The sequence below is a fragment of the Felis catus genome, chromosome A1 (assembly GCF_018350175.1).
Source record: "Felis catus isolate Fca126 chromosome A1, F.catus_Fca126_mat1.0, whole genome shotgun sequence".
In the NCBI taxonomy this organism is placed as follows: domain Eukaryota; kingdom Metazoa; phylum Chordata; class Mammalia; order Carnivora; family Felidae; genus Felis; species Felis catus.
The window spans coordinates 206166013-206189097 of NC_058368.1; the positions used below are offsets into that span (position 1 = coordinate 206166013).

A 23085-nucleotide genomic window follows, 5' to 3' on the forward strand; every position below is an offset into this window, starting at 1 on the left:
TCTTTGGAGACTAAGTACATTTTGGAGATGCCTATAGGTGCCACGTTTACCAGGAGTGGACCTGTGAGTTAATTTTATGTGTCAACTTGACTGGGCCACAGGATGCCCAGGTATCTAGTTAAACATTTGTTCTGGGTGTGTCTGTGAGGGTGATTCAAGAAGACACTGGCATTTGAATCACTGAGTTGAGTAAAGCAGATGGCCCTCCCCAGTGTGGGTGGGCACTGGCTGACTGCTTGAGCTGAGACATTGGTCTTCTCTTGCCCTTGAATGGGACTTACATCATTGGCGCTCCTGGCTCTCAGGGCTTCAGACTCAGACTGGAATTTATACCAGGGTTTTCTGGATCTACAGCTTGTAGATGGTAGATTGCAGAACTACTTGAGCTCCACAATCACATAAGACAACTCCTCATAATAAATATATAATAAACATATTTTATAGATAGATGATAGATAGATAGATAGATAGATAGATAGATAGATAGAAGTTACATAGATAGAGTCTGTTTCTCTGGAGAGCCCTGATATACTCTACTTATATATATATATCACTTATATATGTTACTTCTATACTAGTCAAAGGAAAACTGGTATAGCTATATGAATCCAAAGTAGACTTCAAAACAAAGGATACATCAGAGATAAAGAGACACTTCATGGCAATAAATGGCTCAATTCATCAAGAGGAAATAATGATTCTAAAAGTTTATGTGCCTAATAACAGAGCTTCAAAATACATAAAGCAAATGAATAAATCCACACTTACAGTTGGAGATGTCAACACTCTCAATAACAACTGATAGAACAAGCAGAAAATCACATTTAATGAATTCTGTGCACCATATCCGTAGTACTTCAGAGGGCTCCTTATTATCATACCAAACTATTTAATCCAGTAGGGCTGTAATCATCCACTTAGTTGGCTTGTCCAGTTTTACATCATGCCTGACCTCAGGAGTTTCTCTTAATACTTAGCATCTGTGCAGAGAAGAGTTTCCAGACTTAGAGTTCTATTGGAGCCATTTATTAAATACTGTCATAATACACTCGTGGATTGTATAATAGTCTAATAACACATCAACGCTGAGCCTTTTGTGTTAATCACTTTGTCTTGAGGATGCCTGGGAAACTTAACCTTTGATGAGAAAAATTCCATTTCACAATTATAGAAAATTCCTTGACCCCTCTGTGTTCCCAGCCGACTTGATCAGCTGATTATTACATAATGGACACTCATTCTGCAGCACATACACTTTATGCCTCAAGTCAATGCATCTCTGTCTTAAACATCACTGATGTGTTGTGTACCTAAAACCCCACCCCTGGAATTCAGTGCAAGTCTCCTCTCCTAAGGATGCGCGCAAATGGCAGCAATAACAGGACAGTTCTTTATGTTTGTCCTTTCACAGGAAATTGTCCTCAGCCTGTAAATCAAAAATAACATTTTATTGTCTTTCTTCTCCTACGCATCTAGTCACCATCAGCCCATTTCTTCTCAAACAACGACAGTCTTTCTATACAGTCTTGTTAACCCTTGGCTTGGAAAAGCAAATTTCCTTACATGATCGATGTTTTGAGTGTAAATCTGGAGCTTTGCCTGACAGGAATAAATAAAAAGACAAATTGTAAGTGCTTTGGTTGTCACAGCAGGGATTCCTATCATGCCATCAGCTTTCCTGTCCCCGAATGTGTGAGCTGCCTGAAAGACCAAGGTAATTGAAAGGCATGCATATACCTCTGGTTTCTCAGATATTAACGGAAATTGCCTCCTACTGTGGTTGCTTTCTGGCTCGGTGTTCTGAAAAAGAAACAGGTCATTCCATTTCTAGCACAAGTGTTGAATACACTTTAGTCCATCCAGAAGGAAAAATCTCAGTGGACTGGTAGGTAGCAAGGCAAATGTGGCTGCTCATTTCTGCTAATCCTGTACTAAAAATGATTCTCTCTCTCTCTCTCTTTCATTTCTTTTCTCTTGTCCCTTTCCACCCCTCTCCTACCTCAGAAAAAGAACAGGTACACTTGAACACCTACTTCATTTTGTACCCAAAGTACATAGCATTTTAGTTTATCTTCAAGTTTATGATGACCACTTCCACTAGCTATTAGAAATAATCTAAATGCCAGGGCACCTGGGTGGCTCAGTTAACTAAGCATCTGATTTCGGCTCAGGTCATGATCTTGTGGTTCATGATTTCCGGCCCTGTGTCGGACTCTCTCCTGTCTTTACCGAGCCAGCTTCGGATCCACTGCCCCCCCCTCTCTCTGCCCCTCTCCCCTCATATTCTCTCTCTCTCTCTCTCTCTCTCTCTCTCTCTCTTTCTCTCTCTCCCCCCCTCCCTCCCTCTCTCTCTCCCTCAAAAATGAACATTTTATTTATTTATTTAAAAAAAATTTTTTTAACGTTTATTTATTTTTGAGACAGAGAGAGACAGAGCATGAATGGGGGAGGGTCAGAGAGAGGGAGACACAGAATCTGAAACAGGTTCCAGGCTCTGAGCTGTCAGCACAGAGCCTGACGCGGGACTTGAACTCATGGACCGTGAGATCATGACCTGAGCCGAAGTTGGCCGCTTAACCGACTGAGCCACCCAGGCGCCCCAAAAATGAACATTTTTTTACAAAACGAAATAACCCAAATGCTTATGGTGGGTTAGTGAGTGTGTGGGAGTAAGAAATTTTGGTATCCACAGAGAGAAAATATAGAACAGATGATAAGCTATGGGGTTCAACAGTATTCCTTAATACACATATTTATCTTAACCCAAAGGTAAAGGCACATAACAACCTGTTTTAGGGAATGCTGGGTACGCCATCTGCCCAGCACCTGCAGCTCTAAGTGACTACTTCACAACAGAATGGGATCACAATTCTCACATGAAGCTGAGATTAGTCATGACTTTCCCAGCTGAGACGGGGAGCCCTCGATCCAATTAACCAGTTAGCTGGCCAGTTGCCAGGTAACTCAGAGGTCCGGGGTGCATTTGTCAGATACTTCTGCTTGCAACCCCACACTCCCAGTACCCCGCACCTGAGTATAAGAACCTTCCTCTGTTTCAGGAGATTACAAGTGTCCCAGATTGTTGGTGGAAGGGAGGGAGGTTATATGCAGAGCAGTCTGGACGAGGTTCACTAAATCTGAGGGCATTGATAAGCAGCACTTCCATTTGGTCAGTTATTAGGAAATGTCACAAGAAGACACTCTCCAATGTGATCAGATCTTCCAAAGCAGCTTCTCTGCCTGGGTGACTTGCTGTGTCCACTTAAATTGTGAGTGATGACGTGGAGGATGAGGCTTGGCTCCCATGTACCTCGCTGAGGCTAGGGATGGTTAATGCACCTGCCAATTCCCTCCTCTTCTTCTGTCCCCCACTAGGTCCAGAGGCTTTAATGCCAGCACTTTCTGCCTTCTCCTCCAAGGCTATAGCCCTCTCTAACCCAGATGACCCTCACCTGGTCCGAGGCAGCGGGAAGGGCAAACGGGAGGAATTCTCACACTCCCTCTCTTCTCTTTGCAGTCAATTTTCATGGCATAAACAGTCCTCCTAGCTTTCCCCTGAGCCTTCTATTTAGATGTTCAAGAGCTTATTTTCAAGTTTCAAAAGACTTTAAAAGACTTAACGTTGAAAGTTACTTTCTCCTTGCAGATTTACTGCAATGATCCTAATACTCTTATAAGCAATCATGAACATCTCTAACTAGAAGAAAGGTTGAGTGTAAGAATGTTCAGAAAAGAAAGAAGGTACAAAATTTAATACTTCAAGATGGCATCTCTCTACCTCATTCCTGCTCCCTCCTTCTCCACCAACTATTCACTAACCCCTTACTTCTCCTTCACTAAGTCTGTGAAACTTCTTTCTCAAATCTTAGTTGTCAAATCTGCTAATTTCTTTGCTTCAGACCTCATTTGACCTCTCCTATAGCATTCGATAATGTTTACCATATCCTCTGTATCAATTAGGAAGGGAGGGTGGTAGAGCACAAGTAGTAGAAATTTAACCTTATACTAGCTTAAGACAAAAGGAGAAGTTATTGAAAGGATACTGATCTCTTCCTCCCAAATAAATTACTTGTTCAACTTGGTTTTTGGATCTGCATCTGGGCCTGCAATTTCAAATCTGTCTCCCTACCCAGGGTAGAAATTAACTCCCTTATAACCTCTAACAAATGCAGTTGGCCTCAATTAAGCATTTCTGAACATTATTGTTTTCAATCTATTTAAACCTGCCTCCTTATAACTTCCATATATTCTATCTGACTCTTCACTCAAGGGACAATGTGGTATATAAAGCTAGACCTGGATCCTACGTGGATTTCAAGTAGGAACACATTGAGACAACCATTGTGGAAAACAGTATGGAGGTTCCTCAAAAAGTTATAAATAGAACTACCATGGGATCTAGTAATTCCACTTCCGAGCAAATATCCAGAGGAATTGAAATCAGGATCCCAAAGAGGTAGCTGCACTCCCATGTTCATTGCAGCATTATTCCCAACAGCCAAGATACAGAAACAACCTAAGTGTTCATCCAGGGATGAATGAATAACGCAAATGTGGTACATTTTCCATACACACAATGGAATATTATTCAGCCTTTCAAAAGGAAGGAAATCCTGCCATTTACAACAATGTGGGTGGACAAGAATGTGGACACAACGCTAAATGAAATAAACCAAACAAAGAAATACTAGATGATCTCACGTATAGGTATGATCTAAAATATTCAAGGGATGCCTCAGTAGCTCAGTTGGTTGAGTGTCTGACTCTCGATTTTGGCTCAGACCATGATCCCAAGGTCATGGGATTGAGCCCCACGTAGGGCTCTGGACTGAGTGTGGAGACTGTTTAGGATTCTCTCTCTCCGTCTCTCTCTCTCTCTCTCTCTCTCTCTCTCTCGCCTCTCCCCGCTCCTCTCTCTCAAATAAATAAATAATAAAATAAAAGTCAAATTCATAAAGCAGAGTGTAGAATGGTGGCTGCCAGGGGCTGAGGAGAAGGGCATTTGGGGATGTGATGCTTAAAGAGTGCCAAGGTTTAGTTATGCAAGATGAGTAAGTTCTGGAGATCCACTACATAGCATTGCTGTAGCTATGTGCTATAGTGCCTATAGCTAACAATCCTTTCACATATACTTAAGATTTTCTAAGAAGAAAGATCTTAGGTGACATTTTTAATAAAAATAAGTGAGAAATAAGAATAAATAAGAAATATAATAAGAGAGGTGGGAGAAAACTTTGGGAGGTGATGGATAGGTTTATGGTCTTGATTGGTATATACTTATCCCCAGACGCATCCAGTTGTACATATTAAATCAGTACAGCTTTTTACATGTCAATCATACCTCAATAAAGTAGTTTAAAGAATAAAAATATATTTAAAAAGAACACATTAGGCATTCTTCATGGGAAGATTCTTTAAAATTAAACATGATATAGATCAAAAAATTCCAAAGGATAGTATCTTTAATGAGATTTTAATCACTGTCATTTTAACTAAGGTTTTGCTGAAATGTCTTTATCAGTATCAGAAAAGTACACAGATATTATTTGTATATAAAAGCATATTTTAAATTCCATTTAAGCCCACTCATGTGATCTCCCACAGCTAGTTTTTTGTTTTGATGAAAGATGAATAAGGAATAAATAGAAGGCCAATGTCTCACACTGATGTACCTGTATGGCCCTCTGAAAAATCCAAGCATGTATTCACATTAGAGAAAACTATTTTGTCAAATATATGATCACTCAACAGCCCAGGCATGAACCGATGTTTCCTACAGAAGAAAAGGGGAGAAAGTGGGCAAATTACAGTCCTCGTGTTTGACACACACTAAAGAAAAGCCCCAAAGAGAAGACGGGATTGTGTTTGTTGTTCGACAAGAAGGCAGAAGGTACCACAATAAACTTGGTTCTGAAATTTCAGCGGTTCCATTCCCAGTAAGATTTAAGGATCCTTACATGTGGTACTGGAGTCCACAGGGCCAGGCGAGAGATTACTCCTTGGGATGGATATTTGTATCTGTCTTTTTCCATTTAAGGTCCCGTTTGCATTCAGTTTCACTGAGAGAAGCCAACCTCTCTAATCTTACCGTTTTCCTAATCCTTTTGTACAGTGTTTCCGGCCCATGGGTGGAGTCCATCATACTTAAAAGAATCATAGGGCTGAAGGGAGTATTCCAGGTTCTCCGGTCTAATCCTCTCATTTTCAGATTAAAAAGTCAAGGTCCAGGCGTGTCAGCAATTTGTCCAGGAACACACAGCTCATGCAAAGGTTCGTGCGTACTGTTCATCCTGACTGGCATTTTAAATAGGAAGAACAGGAGCATCTCGGTTCAGGTTTGGCAGAACGCAGGTCGGTGCTTCTACTGGTGGCTGGCAGTTGGGAGAAGTGACCGTATGTACGTTTTACCTCAGCCACGGCAGCTGCGGGATTCGGAACCAGCCAAGGGCCACGGGAGCCTACGGGGTCCCCGCTCCGCAGGGCCGCGTGCTGGTGACCCTGACGCCCTGCCCTTGGCACCTGAGCGCGCCGGCCGCACACTCGGTCATCGTCTGCTCCACACCGTTCACTTCCACGCAGACGCTAAGGCCGCCTTCCTCGCACTCCGATGCTTCTCTGCAGACACATTTGCTGCTCTGGGCTGGAAAGAAGAGCGGCAGAGGCTTAATGGCACATGGAGGAGGTGGGAGAGTGAAGTCACATTACCTCCAAAGTCCCAATGCCCTGCGGAGATCTCTCCAAGCTCCTGCCTGGAGGCATCAACTGACCGCCCTGGGAGAGGGGGAGGGCCAGGGAAGCCCAGCATTGCGCTCCACTCAGCATGAGGAGGGTTCTAGGCTGGCACCAGGCCGCCGGGGGGGGGGGGGGGGGGGGGGGGGGGGGGGGGGGGGGCATGGGCCAGCCCTCTCCAAATCAGGGGCACTCCCTCTCTCTCTTCCTCCTCTGGGCTGCTGGCTAGGGGAGCCAGAAGCTGAGTAAGCCCTCAACCCCTGACCAGATAAGGAGACCTCAACAAAGACCAAGTTGACTCAAGGCTCAAACAGAGACAAAGAAAAGAACTCAACTTACTTTAAGAGAGAGGGCATAAAACACAGAAGACCACATACGGGGTGCGGGAACAGTGGGGGGAGGGGGGCGGAGAACAAGTCTGGGGCACCTGGGTGGGGTTAAGTGCCAACTTCGGCTCAGGTCATGATTTCACAGTTCCTGAGTACAAGCCCTGCATTGGGCTCTGTGCTGCCAGCTCAGAGCCTGGAACCTGCTTCAGATTCTGTGTCTCCCTCTCTCTCTGCCCCTCCCTGCTCACAGTCTGTCTGTCTCTCTCTCAAAAATAAACATTAAAAAAAAAAAAAAAAGCCAGAAATGAGTTGGGGGAGAATTCACAGTGTGCGCTTAGGTGTCAGGCTGGAATGCACCAGCCAGGTGTCTCCAAAAGGAGTGACAAGCTCACTGGTGACTGGCGATCCTAACCGAACCCAATGGTTTAGAGTTCAGTATGTCATCGCCTGGGTGGCCAACAGTCCAGGAGCGAGAGAGCAGGGGCCCGGCTGGCACAGGCCATGGGGAGGACCTGAGTTGCTGGCAGAGATCTCACAGATCACATAGTCCGGCTCCCAAATTTACAGATGGGGAAACTGAGGCAGTGACTTGGCTGCAGCCAGCCTGGCTTTCCCCCTTGATAATATACCTGAAACTGTGGGAGGTAGGCCATGCCAGGGGTGCTGTTCAAGATCACTGTAAGTGCTATATGGACACAGTTGACCGGCCAATCTTGAACCACAACTTGAAAGAGTAACTCCTTTTTTTATTCTCTTCAAATTCTTTTTATTACTTCTAGGAGAAAGTGTCACCTTGGCACTGATATGCTTTTAACACCCCCTAACACTTGCTGAACTCCCTTTATCCCAAAGAAGCAGCATCCCTCAAGCTGCCAGCAGCATCTGGCTAGAATCTACAACCTTATTTTGTTTCATATGTATTTTTGTGGTCATCTAATATTTATGGCAAGTGATGCTTCTTTTTAAGAAATGATAAAATTTCCTTTTTTAAAAAAGTTATTTTTATGTGAGTCCATTTTTTAAAATGTTTTTAACGTTTACTTATTTTTGAGAGGGGTGGGGAGGGGCAGAGAGAGAGGGAGACACAGAATCTGAAGCAGGATCCAGGTTCTGAGCTGTCTGCAGAGAGCCCGATGTGGGGCTCGAACTCACAAACTGTGAGATCATGACCTGAGCTGAAGTCAGACTCTTAACTGACTGAGCCACCCAGGCACCCCTGTGAGTCTATTTTTTTTTTTTAATGAGTTCATTATATGGATAATAGGAGGACAGAGCAAAAATCATGAAGGTGGAATGAGAATCACCAGTGTTTGGGAGGACATTCAAACCATCAAGAATGTCTCCTTGTCTTCTTAGATACTTGACCTACCCCATTCCCCAAGGAGGACTGTGGATAAGGACAGTTCACTCTCAAACCAGCCTGAACTTTCATGTCCTCAGGAATCTGCTTGGATCTGCTGCTAAACTAGAAACTACCATTTAAAAGGCCTCAGTACTGGCGCGCCTGGGTGGCTCAGTCGATTGAGCCTCCGACTTCAGCTCAGGTCATGATCTCACATCTCGTTGAGTTCGAGCCCCGCATTGGGCTCTGTGCGGACAGCTCGGAGCCTGGAGCCTGCTTTGGATTCTTTGTCTGCCTCTCTCTCTGCCCCTAACCCGCTCACAGTCTGTCTCTGTCTCTCTCAAAAATAAATAAACATTTAAAAATAAAATAAAAGACCTCAGTACTACTACCTTAGCACTGTTATAGTTACAAATACACAATGCCCCTTACCATCGCATTTTCCCCAGAGCGGACAGGCACCACAGGCTTTCTGGGCTGGGACAGGCAGAGTGCAGCTCTCCCTATCAGCAAGAGTGTAATTTCTACCCTGACAGTGGAGAACGTGCAGCTTGCAAACTGTCAGAGGCAGTATCCTTTTGCTTCTCTCATCTCGCGCACATACATCCAAGGAGGATCTGAAACAAATTTTTTAAATTACATTATTTAGAAGACTTTCCTTCTTACAAGTGGAGGATGTGAAGTGAAAGGCGAGGCTGGGAGCTCAGTGTCTCAGATGTCACCACCCACAGGAAAAAGATGGAGCAAACACTCAAATCTCCTTCATCGCTGGGGCTCACCCTCCTCAGATCTTCGAGATGAACAAATTTTGCTCTGTATTTGCTCCCAATTTTTACAAGCTGAGATATCTAGTGTTGATCTTGTTTCATCTAGAGCAGATCAGATACAGCAACTTAGAAGAGAAGGCAAGGTCTGCTGGGGACACGGGTGGGTTGACAAGCAGGAAGGAGACAGAAAATCAGCAAAGATCACACATTCAGAGATGGCAGTCCTGTGGGACCATTGAAGGCAGGAGAAGTTAGCTCCTCCCAGTCCGGTAGCCTGGAGAGTTCCTGTCCATAACACGGCATTGTGCAACACTTCATGACCGATGCCTCAAGGGAAGATGAAACTGTATTTTTCAATAGGATTTTTTAAAGTATCTATGTTTACAAAATAGTTTAGAAATAGTTCTAGAAAAAGTATTACTTTTTTTCCTTAAGCATTGGTACTCAAATGGTGAGATTCAGCTTTGTAGAAATGTCACTAATAAAAACAAGGACATTTCTGAATGTTGATGGATAAGGAAAGCATTACTGTAGTGAAACCTTAGACAACAAAGTATTTTTGTATAGTAGACGGAGTCTATATTTATTTTTATATATGTTTAGCTCTCATACTTTCTTCAATGGCCAAGAGCTAAATTTACTTGGAGTTGTTTACATCACAAAAACAAATCCTTATATCTTTCTTTTATATGTTTATTTAAACCTTAAATCGAACTACTCAGAACAGCTTGAAGGGCAGAGACCTTGTAAAGCCACCTGGTTATCAGTATCTGATAGAAAGCTCACACCAAGTCTCTAAACAGCAGGCTGCAGATAAACTAAATGAATCAGAGAAGTTGGAAAGAGGATGAAAGTGAATCAAAGTCAACAATGATTAATAAAAAATAACACCACAGTCAGAATATTCTGGGATGACCACCACTGCCATTTACAGTATTTAGCTATATTTTTTTCTCACAAGAAGTTACATCTTATAAGATGCCACCAGAATCACCATTACTCCCTGTGAGTGTTCAAGGAGTTGGATATGTGTTTTGACGACAATAATAATTGAAAGCCAAGTATAGTTGATCCGTGAGCAACATTGGTTTTAACTGCATGCGTGGGTCCACTTATACATGGATTTTTTTTTAATGTTTATTTATTTATGTAGAGAGTGCGCACGCACTCGAGCAAGGGAGGAGCAGGGAGAGAGGGAGAGAGAGAATCCCCAGCAGGCTCTCGAAGTAGAACTCAATCCCATGAACTGCGAAGTAGAACTCAATCATGACCTGAGCTGAAAGCAAGAATTGAACGCTTAACCTACTGAGCCGTCTAGGTGCCCCTGGGTTTTTTGGATATAGTATAGTACTATAAATGTATTTTCTCTTCCTTATGATTTTCTTAATAGCATTTTCTTCTCTCTAGTTACTTTATTATAATAATACAGTAAATAATACATATAACACAGAAAATATTTATGTTATTGGTAACATAACATATGTTATTGGTAACAGTCAACAGTAGGCTCTCAGTAGTTAAGTTTTGGAGAAGTCAAAAGTTATATGTGGATTTTTGACTATGCGAGGGGATTAGCACCCCTAACCCCCCATGTTGTTCAAGGGCAAACTGTAACTGGTCAGTAAATTTGTGTTTTGATTCTTAGCCTTAAAGATGACCAATAAACGTCTTAGCCTAGTTATCTCCCATTTGTGTCTCCAGATTGGTTCTCCACTCTTCCACCCCCCCCCCCCCCCCCCCCCCCCACCCCCCGCTGCCAGGAAGGCTGAAACTATGAGCTATATCCATAGACTTCCTTGTCCTCTAGCTTCAGGTGAATTTGAGCAATGGCAGGAGATTTAAGGGATATTTACTGCCCTGACTCACTCCAGGGCAGTCTCTGAGGTCCCTAAAATGAGGGACTCCACTCTTCCTTGGCTGCCATCTGTACAGAATCTTCCTCTGTCTCCAGCTTTGCATAAAAGCTCTTCCTGTGGAGCACCTCTTCCTGTGAGCCTCTGACTCTTGATCTCAGCTCAGGTCATGGTCTTGCTGTTCCTTGGGTTTGAACTCCACAATGGGCTCTGCAGTATCAGTGCTTGGGATTCTCTCTCTCTCTCTCTGCCCCTCCCTTGCTCACACAGCCTCTCTCTCTCTCTCTCTCTCTAAATAAATAAATAAATAAATAAATAAATAGATAGATAAAACTTAAAAAAAAAAGCTCCTCTTGTCACTCTGCAGGCCTGGGGGCATGGATTTGTACCCTGGTTGTTTGCAGTCTGGGAGTACTGCCCTGTGGGAGTCCTGCCAGTTTCTCTCACTCTGCCCACACTTCTGTAAACAGTCCCCTAGGAAACCTCCTCTTGTCTTAATGCAATCATACAATCTGTCCAACTAGGACCATAACATAGACATCTAGTACCTACTTCAGATATCCACCCACGGTGGAGTGATTTCAAGTTGGGTAGAATTCTCGTAATGCACATCTAGAGACACGGACATTTCAGAAACCAGTATCTCTATTGGTACTGCATTAAGAGTGTATCTTTGGACAGCTGGGAGGCTCAGTTGATTAAGCATGGACTCTTGGTTTCAGCTCAGGTCACGATCTCACGGTTTCATGAGTTCCAGCCCTGCATTGGGCTCTGTGCTGACAGCATGGAGCCTGCTTGGGATTCTCTCTCTGCCTCTCTCTCTGCCCCTCCCCTGCTCGTGCTGTCTCTGTCTCTCTCAAAATAAAGAAATAAACTTTTTTTTAAAAAGTGTATCTTTCAAGAGAATTTCAATCCTAATCTTTGTAAGCTATAAATCCTCAAGTTTTCATGTTGCCCCAACTTATGTAGAAAACTAGCAGTGCCCAAGTCCTTCAGCCTTTCTCTAGACAGAGTAGAACACTGCTTAACACCACTGGTGTCAGCCCCAGAGACCCAGGCAAATAACAGACAGCAGATGGGCCAGATTAAAATGCAAGCAAAAATCTTTAACCCTTGGTAAGCAACACCCTGGATCAAACAGAGACACTAGCATCTACCAAAACATTTTTTATCTTGAATAAAACAAACCAGAGAGAGGTGAGCAAAGACAGAGCTTACCCACATTCATAAGGCATTTTACAAACACATCTTGAATTCTTCAGTTTCTCCCAGGGCTGACATTCAGGCACTGCCAGGGTTAAAGTGGTTTCTAAAAAAAAAAAAAGGATAAGGGAGATGCAATCATTAGAAGAGCTTCTTTGTGGTAAACAAACTATTATTTTAATTGTTGAACCAGGTTCTGTAATATTCTCAACTGCTACAAATTTGTACAGTTAAAAAAAAAAAAGCTGTAAAGCATTTTACAAACAACAGTGTTCCTAGGAGAAGCCTACAAATAATTTCAATGCTACCATATCTTGAGCATTTACTACTGTGGGAACAGTGGCTGTTGTGATATTTAATCCCCCTAACAAATGCCCACTTCAGAGTTAAAGAAATTAAGGGTCAGAAAAGTTAAGAAACTAGTGCTAGTTCACACATTTAACAAATTGGTCAAGCCAGGATTTAAGTCCATGTTCGTCTGAATTCAAGGCCAGTGGAGCAGGCTCCCTTTCATCAAGCAGTCGGTGCTTATAAACTGTTTGTTGTTTGGACTGCATGTTGCCCCCTCTGTCTATAGTGGGGCAGAAAGCACCGTAATGTGATCTCCACATGGAGAACTCCCTGGTACCCCAAGATCTGTTAACAACCTCTCACGTGTAAGTGTCTAATTGGTCTCCTTTCAACGGTGAGTAAATAAATATCTAGAGGTACTTACATTAATTATACCTTTCCCATTGCTTTGTGTTTTCTACAAATGGATCAAAAGTCAACCATCATTCCAACTTTGACAGGAAAACACCTTAGGCCAGCTTACAAGAGCTTAATTTAACTGTCGTCTCCTCAGCTATACCTGATTACAAGGTGACTAACCTAAAACATCCTGTTATTCCCACCTCCTTCCTGCTTCATGACAATGGAATTCAATGGTATATATACTTTCCCATCATAAAACTAGTTCTCTGTTGGATATATTTATAAAGGTAGTTTATCTGAAAAGCATATTTTTACGGATGCACAAACGATGCGATACTTCCTCACTTTGGAAAACCTAAGAGCTTTAGATAAGACAGTAAAATCTCGGGGACAATTCGTAACTTGTAAAAATGGTAAATATGTGAAATGTAGCCTGCCAGGTTCAGCAATGTGTATAATAAGTACTCATTCTTTAAATAGTCCCCTTTATAATAGTAGTATCCTAAATGCAATGTAGTATCCTGAATTGGATCCTAGACCATTAAAACAACATCAGTGAAGGGGTGCCTCAGTGGCTCAGTTGGTTAAGCATCCGACTCTTGGTTTTATCTCAGGTCATGATCTCACAGTTTGTGGGTTCAAGTCCCACAGTGGGCTGTGTGCGGACAGCACTGAGTGTGCTTGAGATTCTCTGTCTCTCCCTGTTTCTCTCTCTGCCCCTCCCTCACTTGTGCTTTCTCTCTCTCTCAAAATAAATAAACATTAAAAAAAAAAGACATTCGTGGAAAACCTGATGATATATAAATAAAGTCTGTAGTTTAGTCAATAGTATTGCACTAATATTAATGTCTTAGTCAACCCACTAAATTATGTCAAGTTATATAAGATGTTAATATTATGAGAACATGGTAAAGGGCATATAGAAACTCTATTTGCAACTTTTCCGAAATCTAAAATTATTCCAAAATAAAATGTTTTTTAAGGTGGTGTTATCTAGATCAGTGCTTCTCAAGCAGGGGCAATTTGGCAATATCTAAATATCTTACAATGCACAAGACAGACTCCCACAACAAAGAGCTCCCGGGCCCAAACTTCCTATAGTGTTGGGGTTAAGAAAAGTCTAATCTAAATGTACCAAAACTAAAGTTCTATGATAAAGCCATGCAAATGAGCTCTTCATTGTGCTTAGACGTTTATTTGCTAGAGATGGGGGGGGGGGGGGGGAGGGGAATGGAAGAAGGTGGCCGAAGAGTACAAAATTCCAGTTATAAGAGAGATGAGTATTGGGGATGTAATGTGGTTGATGCTGCTCAATGATATACAGGTAGAGTGTTGGAAGAGTGGATCATAAGAGTTCTTATCACAAGGAGAAATTTGCTTTTTTTCTTTTTTTTTTTAACGTTTATTTATTTTTGAGAGACAGAGCATGAGCAGGGGAGGGGCAGAGAGAGAGAGGGAGACACAGACTCTGAAGCAGGCTCCAGGCTCTGAGCTGTCAGCACAGAGCCTAACATGGGGCTCGAACTCATGAACCATGAGATCATGACTTAAGTAAAGTGGGACGCTTAACCGACTGAGCCATTCCGGCACCCCTCTTTTTTTTTTTTAATTGTGCTTTTGTGAGGTGACGGATGTTAAGCAGACCTACCGTGGTCATCATTTCACAGTAGATGCAAATCAAACCATCACGCTGTATACCTTGAACTTCTACAGTGATGTATGTCAATTATTTCTCAATAAAACTGGAAATGAGGGGCGCCTGGGTGGCGCAGTCGGTTAAGCGTCCGACTTCAGCCAGGTCACGATCTCGCGGTCTGTCAGTTCGAGCCCCGCGTCGGGCTCTGGGCTGATGGCTCAGAGCCTGGAGCCTGTTTCCGATTCTGTGTCTCCCTCTCTCTCTGCCCCTCCCCCGTTCATGCTCTGTCTCTCTGTCCCAAAAAATAAATAAACGTTGAAAAAAAAAATTAAAAAAAATAAAACTGGAAATGATAGTTTTTAAAAGTTTATTTGTTAATCATTCATAAGAATGACAGTTTGGATTTTAAATGTTTTCCAGAAGTTATTACAATTTCTTTATGAAAAATCACAGGTAGAATCAGCTAGACCGAAGACCTTTGCGTTTAAGAACACAGCTTTCTTAACTTCCTATATCTTTATGTCAAAACTACATACTGATGGAGGGAGGGACAAATCAGTGGTTAGTGTTTAATGAGCACAGGGTTTCAGTTGGGAAGATGAGAAAGTCCTGGAGATGGTTGGTGATGTTGGTTGCACGATAATGGGAATGCACTTAATGCATTGAACTGTACATTTAAAAATAGCTGAAATGGTAAATTTTATGTTATGTTTATTTTACCACAATAAAAAAAAAGACTAAATACCGATACATCAGGTATTGAGAAAGCTCAACCTCGGAGGCTGACAAACCTGGAGTTTGTTATTTGTGATAGACATATTTTAAGGGTAGTTACTATTAATATTCATCATGACTTCTGAAAAACACACAGGCCTGAAAAATACCCTTAATTAAAAGTTAATAGAATTTGCTACTGTGTAGGAGAAAATACATACTGAATTGTGCTACAAAATGAATGAAGGAGACATTTTAGAAAGATAAGTATATAATATCTCATTCGGAATAAAAGAGCAACCTCATCAAGTGTACATTGTTCTCTTTAATTTTAGAATTCCTGGTACAGGTCCATTACTTCAAACATGCCTGATAAATTCCTATTTATGCTTCAGCGCAGTAAAAAACAAAGGACTTGTCCCTGCTCTGGACCTCTGACTGCTAACGAGCACGTGGGAACCAGCACAGCAGGCACACCATTGGCCATGCTGCCCTCCTGTTTTCTGTCATCAGCATCTATGTTTCATACCATAGCCCATGCCCACCATCAGCCACAGACGGCTCTGTGCAACCTGCCCTCTCTTAAGTTGTGACCATCTGATCCATCTGATGGTATCACTCATGAAATCTAGTACTTCATACTCACTGTAAAAGGCAAACTTCACATTGAATTAAATAAAAGTCATACACTGGAGGGGCGCCTGGGTGGCTCAATCGGTTAAGCGTGCAACTTCGGCTCTGGTCATGATCTCACGGTTTGTGAGTTCAAGCCCCACGTCGGGCTCTGTGCTGACAGCTCAGAACCTGGAGCCTGCTTCAGATTCTGTGTCTTCCCCTCTCTGCTCCTCCCATGCTCATGCTCTCTCTCTCAATAATAAATAAACATTAAAAAAAACTAATAAAAAATAAAGTCATACACTAGAAAAATAAGAATACCATACAAAATTGAATGCAAGTGAGTTTTCCTTCTTTCCTGTTTTTTAATTGTCACAAACATGTATTTTCCATTTATTTAAAAAAATGTAAGTAAAGAAGAAATAGGAGGTTATTTAAAAAATAAATCCATCCCACCGTAAATATCTCTAAAAAGAAATAGTTTGGCTTTTTAAATCTCTTCTTACCATAGCTTCTTTAAAGACCATTTTAATTTGCCTGATGTTCAAAATACTGGATTTTTGGATTTCCACTCTTAAAAATGGCTTCACAAGCCACAACACTTTGCTTTAAATAACTTCTGCTCTGCAGTGTTAAATGTAAATGCTTTTAAGTTTTCTATTTCAATAATGCCAATAAACCCTCTGAAAACCCAGAAAGGAAACATACAGAATGTTTTTAAACTCGGTACTTAATAAAAGTACATTTAAAAAAATCAGGAAAAAAGCCAGAAATCATCCTTTGAAAATCCTTTATTTTCTTGGCACCAAAACAGATACAAAGCTAATCTTTGATAAGGATTTAAGTTAGTTTCAGAACCACAGGGCTCTTCTTGCTTTTCCTTGCTTTCCATGACTCTATCTATGCCACGTGAAACAAAGTCTGTTACCCCATCTATGAGCCGACCTTCTTGTAGGGGGACAAGGACAGAGGGAATAACTCACAGTTATGGCCATCCAGTGCCATAAAGGACCGCCACAAGGACCCTCACTCACCTGAGTGCAGGTGTCCTTGGACAGACCTACAAGCTACTCACCTTTCTGCACACACTGAACATTCTTCATATCAGGACTCCACTTAAGGCTGGATCCACAGAGAAATGTTGAAGGACCTTTTAAGGACATGTCACCCGAACAGGAAATGGTCACTTTCTCACCAATTGCATAGAAAGGTTTGTGGGGATGACTCTGTATGCCATCCATCAAGGCAGGTAGAACACAGGCAATTTCTAAAGATAGAAGAAAACAGAATACAAAGGTCATTGCTTTCCTAAGCCATCTTTTTTTAAAAAAGACAACGTCGAATAGTGTTAATACACATGCTCTGCTTTTTCACATTAGAGGACAAAGAGGAAGAGGTAAGTTCACTCCTAGGATGCCCTGAAAGACATGTCCCACAGTGCCCGGCATGTAATTGACCAATAAAAGACTGAAGACCAAAACAGTTCCCATCCTCCACTCCTGCCCTCAAAGCAATGTGACAACATAAAATGAATCAGCCTTATAAACAGAGACCTAAAAAGCCCAGGCTGCTGTCAAAACTAAACTTTCCATAGCTGCCACTTATCTCTCTGGTCTGATGAAGTCCCACCAGAATTTTCCCAAGAAAATTTGCATATTGTTTGCATACCATTAGCATATATCCAATTAGATATTTTTATTATTTGAAAGTTTTAAAGAACCACCTTTAACCTTGAAACCATACAAGTATTAAATGTTCTTTGGTTTTCCATCTCTAGTCTTTCTCAGTTACATTCATTACCTCAAATCTTCTGCTTGAGAAAACAGCAAAGAGAAAAAAGAGAAACATGTATCCTTATGGGAAGCAAATCAGAATTCATGATTTGAAAAAAAAAAATTGGCAATCTCTCTAATGGACTTCGGACAATATTCTACAAAATACTGCTCTGTTTCTGTACCATTTCCATCAGAAATTCCATTCACTCATTACTTCAAAAACAGCATCTATGGAGTGCTTATATTTAACGAATTACGTTGTATGCTGCTAGGGATTTAACCAGATACAAGTTACATATCCTGCCTTCATAAAGCTAATAATCTAGCATCAGATTTGTTTGTTTCTGGCCATGATGCAATCACTGGCTTCACAATCATGCTCCCACAAAGACAAATAGAAAAGCTATACAAAAGTAAAGGAAAAAGTACTTCCGAAAGCATCAGAGAGATACCAAGGTCATGAAAATTTGAAGGTACAAGATTCTAGCGAGAAGTCTAAAGGGGTGATTACAACATTTGGTAATGCCTTTCTCCTTGAGGTATTTGTTAAGTTTGAAAAAAAAAAATGCTTAAAGGCTGCTAAACTAAGGAGGAACTATAGCTTGTGGCTGAAAAGCTGAGTAGAGTTTTTAACAGTCTAATTGGGCTAGGGGACAAAGAGGTAGAGTCCAGTCCTGTCACAAAGGAGGGACCTAGGAAGATATCTCAGACCTTCCACTAGGATCCCTTAATGGTTACACCCTAGGAATAAAGGTAAACCGGACATAAAACAGCCTCACTGTTTGCAGGAAACAAAATCAAGTCTTTTCTAGAGGAAGAGAACATCATCCAAAACCTCAGACTATTCCATCATTTTTTCACACATAAAGTCTGGCATTTAATCAAAACTATTCTGACATTTAAAAGGAAAAGAATTCACCAAAACCCCAAAAAAGACAATAGAAACAGACCCTCAGTAGGTCCAGAGAATGGGATTAACAGCCATGGACCCTGAAATAACTGTGATTTACATGTTGGGAAAAAATTAAATGACAAGGCACAGAATTTCAATGGAGAAAAGGAAAGTATAGAAAAGTGGACAAATGAAATATCTAGAATTGGAAAATGAAATTAAGAACTCAACAGAGTTCTTAAAAGCAAATTATATACAAGTGTACAGAGAATTAATAAACTGGAAGTTAGATCAATTAAAAAATATTTAGGATGAAACGGAGAGAAGAAAAAAATTATGTAAAACAAAATAATGTAGTAATATATACAATCTAAAAAAATATATCATTTGTGTCTTGTGAGGAAAAATGGGCAAGAATTGGACAGAGGCAATAATTGAGGACACAATGGCGAAGAAGCTCCTGAAATTGACAAAAGACATAAAAGCACAGATTCAAGAAGTGCTTCAAATATTAACCAGGGTAGAGACAAAGAAAATCACACCTCAGCACATCACTGTGGAGGTGCTTCTGAAACCCAAAGACCAGAAAAAAAGAGAAATTCTCAAAAGTGTCCAGACATAAGATTTCCAAACCAGAAGTGGTATGACTAAGAGTGAATGTCTCACTAGAATAAAATCTTTAAAGAGCTTAAATAAAATAACTGCTAACCTAGAATTCCTTACCCATAAAAACATCCTTCAAAAATGAAGATAAAACAAGGACATTTTAAGATGAACAAAGACGGGGTCAACTTCTTATCAGCAGATTCACAATAAAGGGAAAAAAAATCTCTTCAAGCAAAAGCATCTTATTAAACGTTTCAAAGAACCAACTTTTGGCTTTGTTACTGTAAGCTAGAAAATGTTTATATTCTATTTCAGTAATTTCTGCTCAAGGACTCCAGGCGAGAGAGACAGAGAGACAGATAGAGACAGAAACAAAGAGGAAGAGAGGAGGTCCTACAAATAAGAAAAAGACAAACCAACAGAAAAGGGGAGCTAAAGATTGGACAGTCACTTCACCAAAGAGGATATGCAAATGGCAAATAAACATGAAAACAGGCATCATAACATAGTCACCAGGAAAAATATAAATTGAAAAGTCAAAATTAAAAAATAAGATATTGCTACACACTCATCAGTATAGCTAAAATTTTTTAAAGATTGTTGATATCAAGTGTTGATAAGGATACAGAGCAATCTTGGCTTCTCAGATCCTGGTAGGGATGTAAATTAGTACAACCATTTGGGAGTCTGGTAGCATCTAAGTCTAAATGTATGTACAACGTATGACTCAGAGACTTTATTCAGAGATATATACCCAAGAGGAAAAAGATGTTCACGTGTACACTAGGCTTTTCTCCATGGCCTAGACCAACTGATATAGCAAAAAATGTATCTCTACAGCTCTATCCATCTGCTGAACCAACTAATACTGCAGGACAATCAAGGAAGTACACTGATTTGGTCACATCCCTAGAAATTGAACTATATGGGATGTTCTGAAGGTCTTAGCCAGAATGGAGCTCCCTGGCCTATTCGAATTTGCACCAGAAACGTTAAAATTGCAGTGAAATGTGCCTCGCCTAACAGAAGCACTATCAACTAGAGACTGCTGAGGGCTTTTTCAAGACACAGCTGAAACTTGAACAGGAGCATATGAGCTTCTCAGGAAAGGAATGTCAAGACACGGGCCACACAGTGAGCGGTTATTCATCTTGATTCATTCCCTTCCACATTATTCTCTCATCTTAAGTTATATGCTACAACCAAGTCCACTCACTCTGACAATGCATTTCCCCAACAAGCCACTGTAAATCTTCTCCACATCTGGCTACAGGGTCTCCAATTAGAGAGTAACCTTCATTGCAAGTATATACTATGTTTTTCCCAACAGGAAACATGGCACCTTCATCCTAAAGAGAAATAAAAGAGAGAGAGAGAGTATGTCTATTTTGCATTAAAAAAAGTTTCTTTAGATATATTTGGGCTATAAATGATGCCTTCTTTTAGTCATCAGGCAAACTAAGTTCAAATAACTAATTTAAAAAATTATCTGTAAAAACAATTTTCCCTGTATGGTCCTAGTCAATGACACTGGTACTACCAATAACTAAAATAAAGCCATTAATGCCACATATAATTTATTAATTGTCCCCAAATACCAAGCACTGTACTAAGCATTTTACCAAAATTACTTTTGTGGACACTGCCCAAGTCCCTTCCCCCCCGGCCCCTGCATGTTCCAGGAAAAGACAGTTGTTATCAGATCTCGGAAATGTACTTGTTGGTCAGGTCTTCATAGTAAGACGTCATGGGCTGCTCATTGGCCATACCGCCTAATAAAAGCTGGTAGGAACAGACAGAAATGTGCAAATCCTATCAGCATGTTTATGAAAGTTTAAGTTTCTCACTGATGACTTTTAGAGGGAGTGTAATGCTGATCTTCTCCCATCCTAAGCTCCAGCCCCTACCCTGTGAGGGAAGGGCCACTGTGGCTGGGCCAGATTCAAGGACATGCCAGGAGGTGAGCTTTCATGGTGAAGCAAGGAAGAATTTGAAGCTGAAACTTAAAGGGGTAATCATGCTTTTTTGGGATCTCTATTAGTTCCTTTCCTCATTCTTGGGGCTCTCTGCCACCCCAGGGGTGGTAAAGAAAATCGGCCTGGGGAAGGGCTGAGAGCTAGGCATTAGCACCTGGCTACTCCAGGCATTAGAACCAAATCCCAAGGTGCCTTCTACTATTCACTGTCAGTCCTGGTCCAGTCTGGCTCCAGTTGGTAGGACACAAAGGGCCCAGGTTAATACTTGAGTTTGAATAAATTGGGAAAGGACAGTTGATTTGCTTTGGTTCTAGCCAATAGGCCTTCGTCTGCCTGACAGAAGGGACTGTTATAACAGTGTCCAAACTTGGTTCTGTATCAGAACCACTAGTAGCAATTTAAAAAAAAAAAAGCACAACTCTTAGGCTCTATCCTAAACCTACAGAATGAGAAAGAAAAAAAAAAAAAAAAAAAGGAAGGTAAGGAGCAAGGAGCAATCTCTATTCTTAAGTTCTCTGTGTGACTGTGATGTAGCCCGTCCATGGGGCAGTGTTCAGAACCCCTGCCCCTTACAGGACACCACATGCACTGGAGTTTGGGACAACAGTTCATGGTTTGCTGAAGTATATGAGTTTGTTTGGCCTTGTTCACCAAGCCTGTGTTTCCTTCAGGAACTCAGTAGATTGTGGTGACTGTATTGGGACAGAATGAGTGTTAGAGATGTTGGGCTCATTCCCCTCTGTCCCCCCCCCCACACACACACACACAGAAGCCCTCTTCCATTTCCCAACAGTATCTACATTTGGGGAAACTTCAGCAAAATGTCAGTGTGTGTGTTTAAAGGCCTAGAATTTCAAAGGCAAACCCTCTGAGAAAGCAAGGCTGGCGGCACTGAGGGGGTCCTGACGAAAGCCTCCTACGTGAGCCAGTAGGAGACTTCATTGGAGCTTGAGGCCAAAGCCTCATCATAACAAGCAGTGAGAAGAGCGGAAATTAATATGGCCTCAAGGCCAAGAAAATTCCCTAGAATGACAAGTGGCAGGTGATTTGTGTTCCTTCCTAAACAAGAAAATCGCTCCAAGTATAATGACCCATATCTCACCAATGCTGGCAAAATGTCTTATTGGCCTCTGGAATAAACCCAATATTTCTTCCCAAACCCAACATTTCTGAAAAAAAAAATTTTAAAGACATTTCTCAGGATGCCTGGGTGGCTCAGTCAGTTAAGTGTCTCTTGATTTCAGCTCAGGTCATGATCTCACAGTTCATGGGTTCAAGCCCTGCGTCTGACAGCACAGAGCCTGCTTCGGATTCAATCTCTCCTTCTCTCTCTGCCCCTCCCCTGCTCTCTCTCTCTCAAAAATAAATAAATAAACATTCTAAAAAAATCTTTAGAAAGACATTTCTCAGTGGCAAGAATAGAGAAAGTCCTCTTTGCTGCAGAACTTGCTTATGGATTCTTATTTTAGTGTTAAGAATGGAAATGTTTAACAGCCTTCTGGCATGATTACATTTCTAATTTCATTGGGCAGCAGTATTGATTTACCTTACTGCAGAAGATATACTGCCTTCTGCAGAATTCTAATCACCTTGGCCAAAGAAGTAAAGTCACAAACTAAAACCCTTACCACTAAAACTAAAATGCACATATAAACTATTTGTAGCACTATTTCATCATGGAAGAAGGAAATCGATTATGACATTAGGGAGAGAGAGAACTTGGAGCAAAGAGCATATGCAGAGGAAAACAATATATCTTTCATAACCAACTTGAACAAATCCATCTTTCAAGGCAGGAGGTGATGGACAGAATTCTTTTGGAACCAAAGACAAAGGAAAACAATGTGGTTCAAGCAATCTGAAAGGAAAAGGAAACAAAACATAATTAATGTGATGGATTTCCACAGCATAATAAATATTTTGCACCACAGCGAATTTTTCATTAACATCTGAAA

General features: G+C 41.2%; 1 protein-coding gene across 3 annotated transcripts in view; it reads right to left on the bottom strand.

Moving 5' to 3' along the window:
- Positions 1-5444: 5444 nt before the first annotated feature.
- Positions 5445-23085, bottom strand: part of C7 (complement C7) — a 56511-nt gene continuing 38870 nt past the window's right edge. For all 3 annotated transcript variants that reach the window (XM_019811479.3, XM_019811484.3, XM_003981508.6), the window contains 6 exons: positions 22901-22988; positions 20371-20503; positions 16957-17148; positions 12239-12329; positions 8833-9017; positions 5445-6640 (listed from right to left, as the gene is read on the bottom strand). In XM_019811479.3, the coding sequence (XP_019667038.2) occupies positions 6459-6640; positions 8833-9017; positions 12239-12329; positions 16957-17148; positions 20371-20503; positions 22901-22988 (871 nt within the window). In that variant the 3' untranslated portion in view covers positions 5445-6458. The remainder of the gene's footprint in view (positions 6641-8832; positions 9018-12238; positions 12330-16956; positions 17149-20370; positions 20504-22900; positions 22989-23085) is intronic.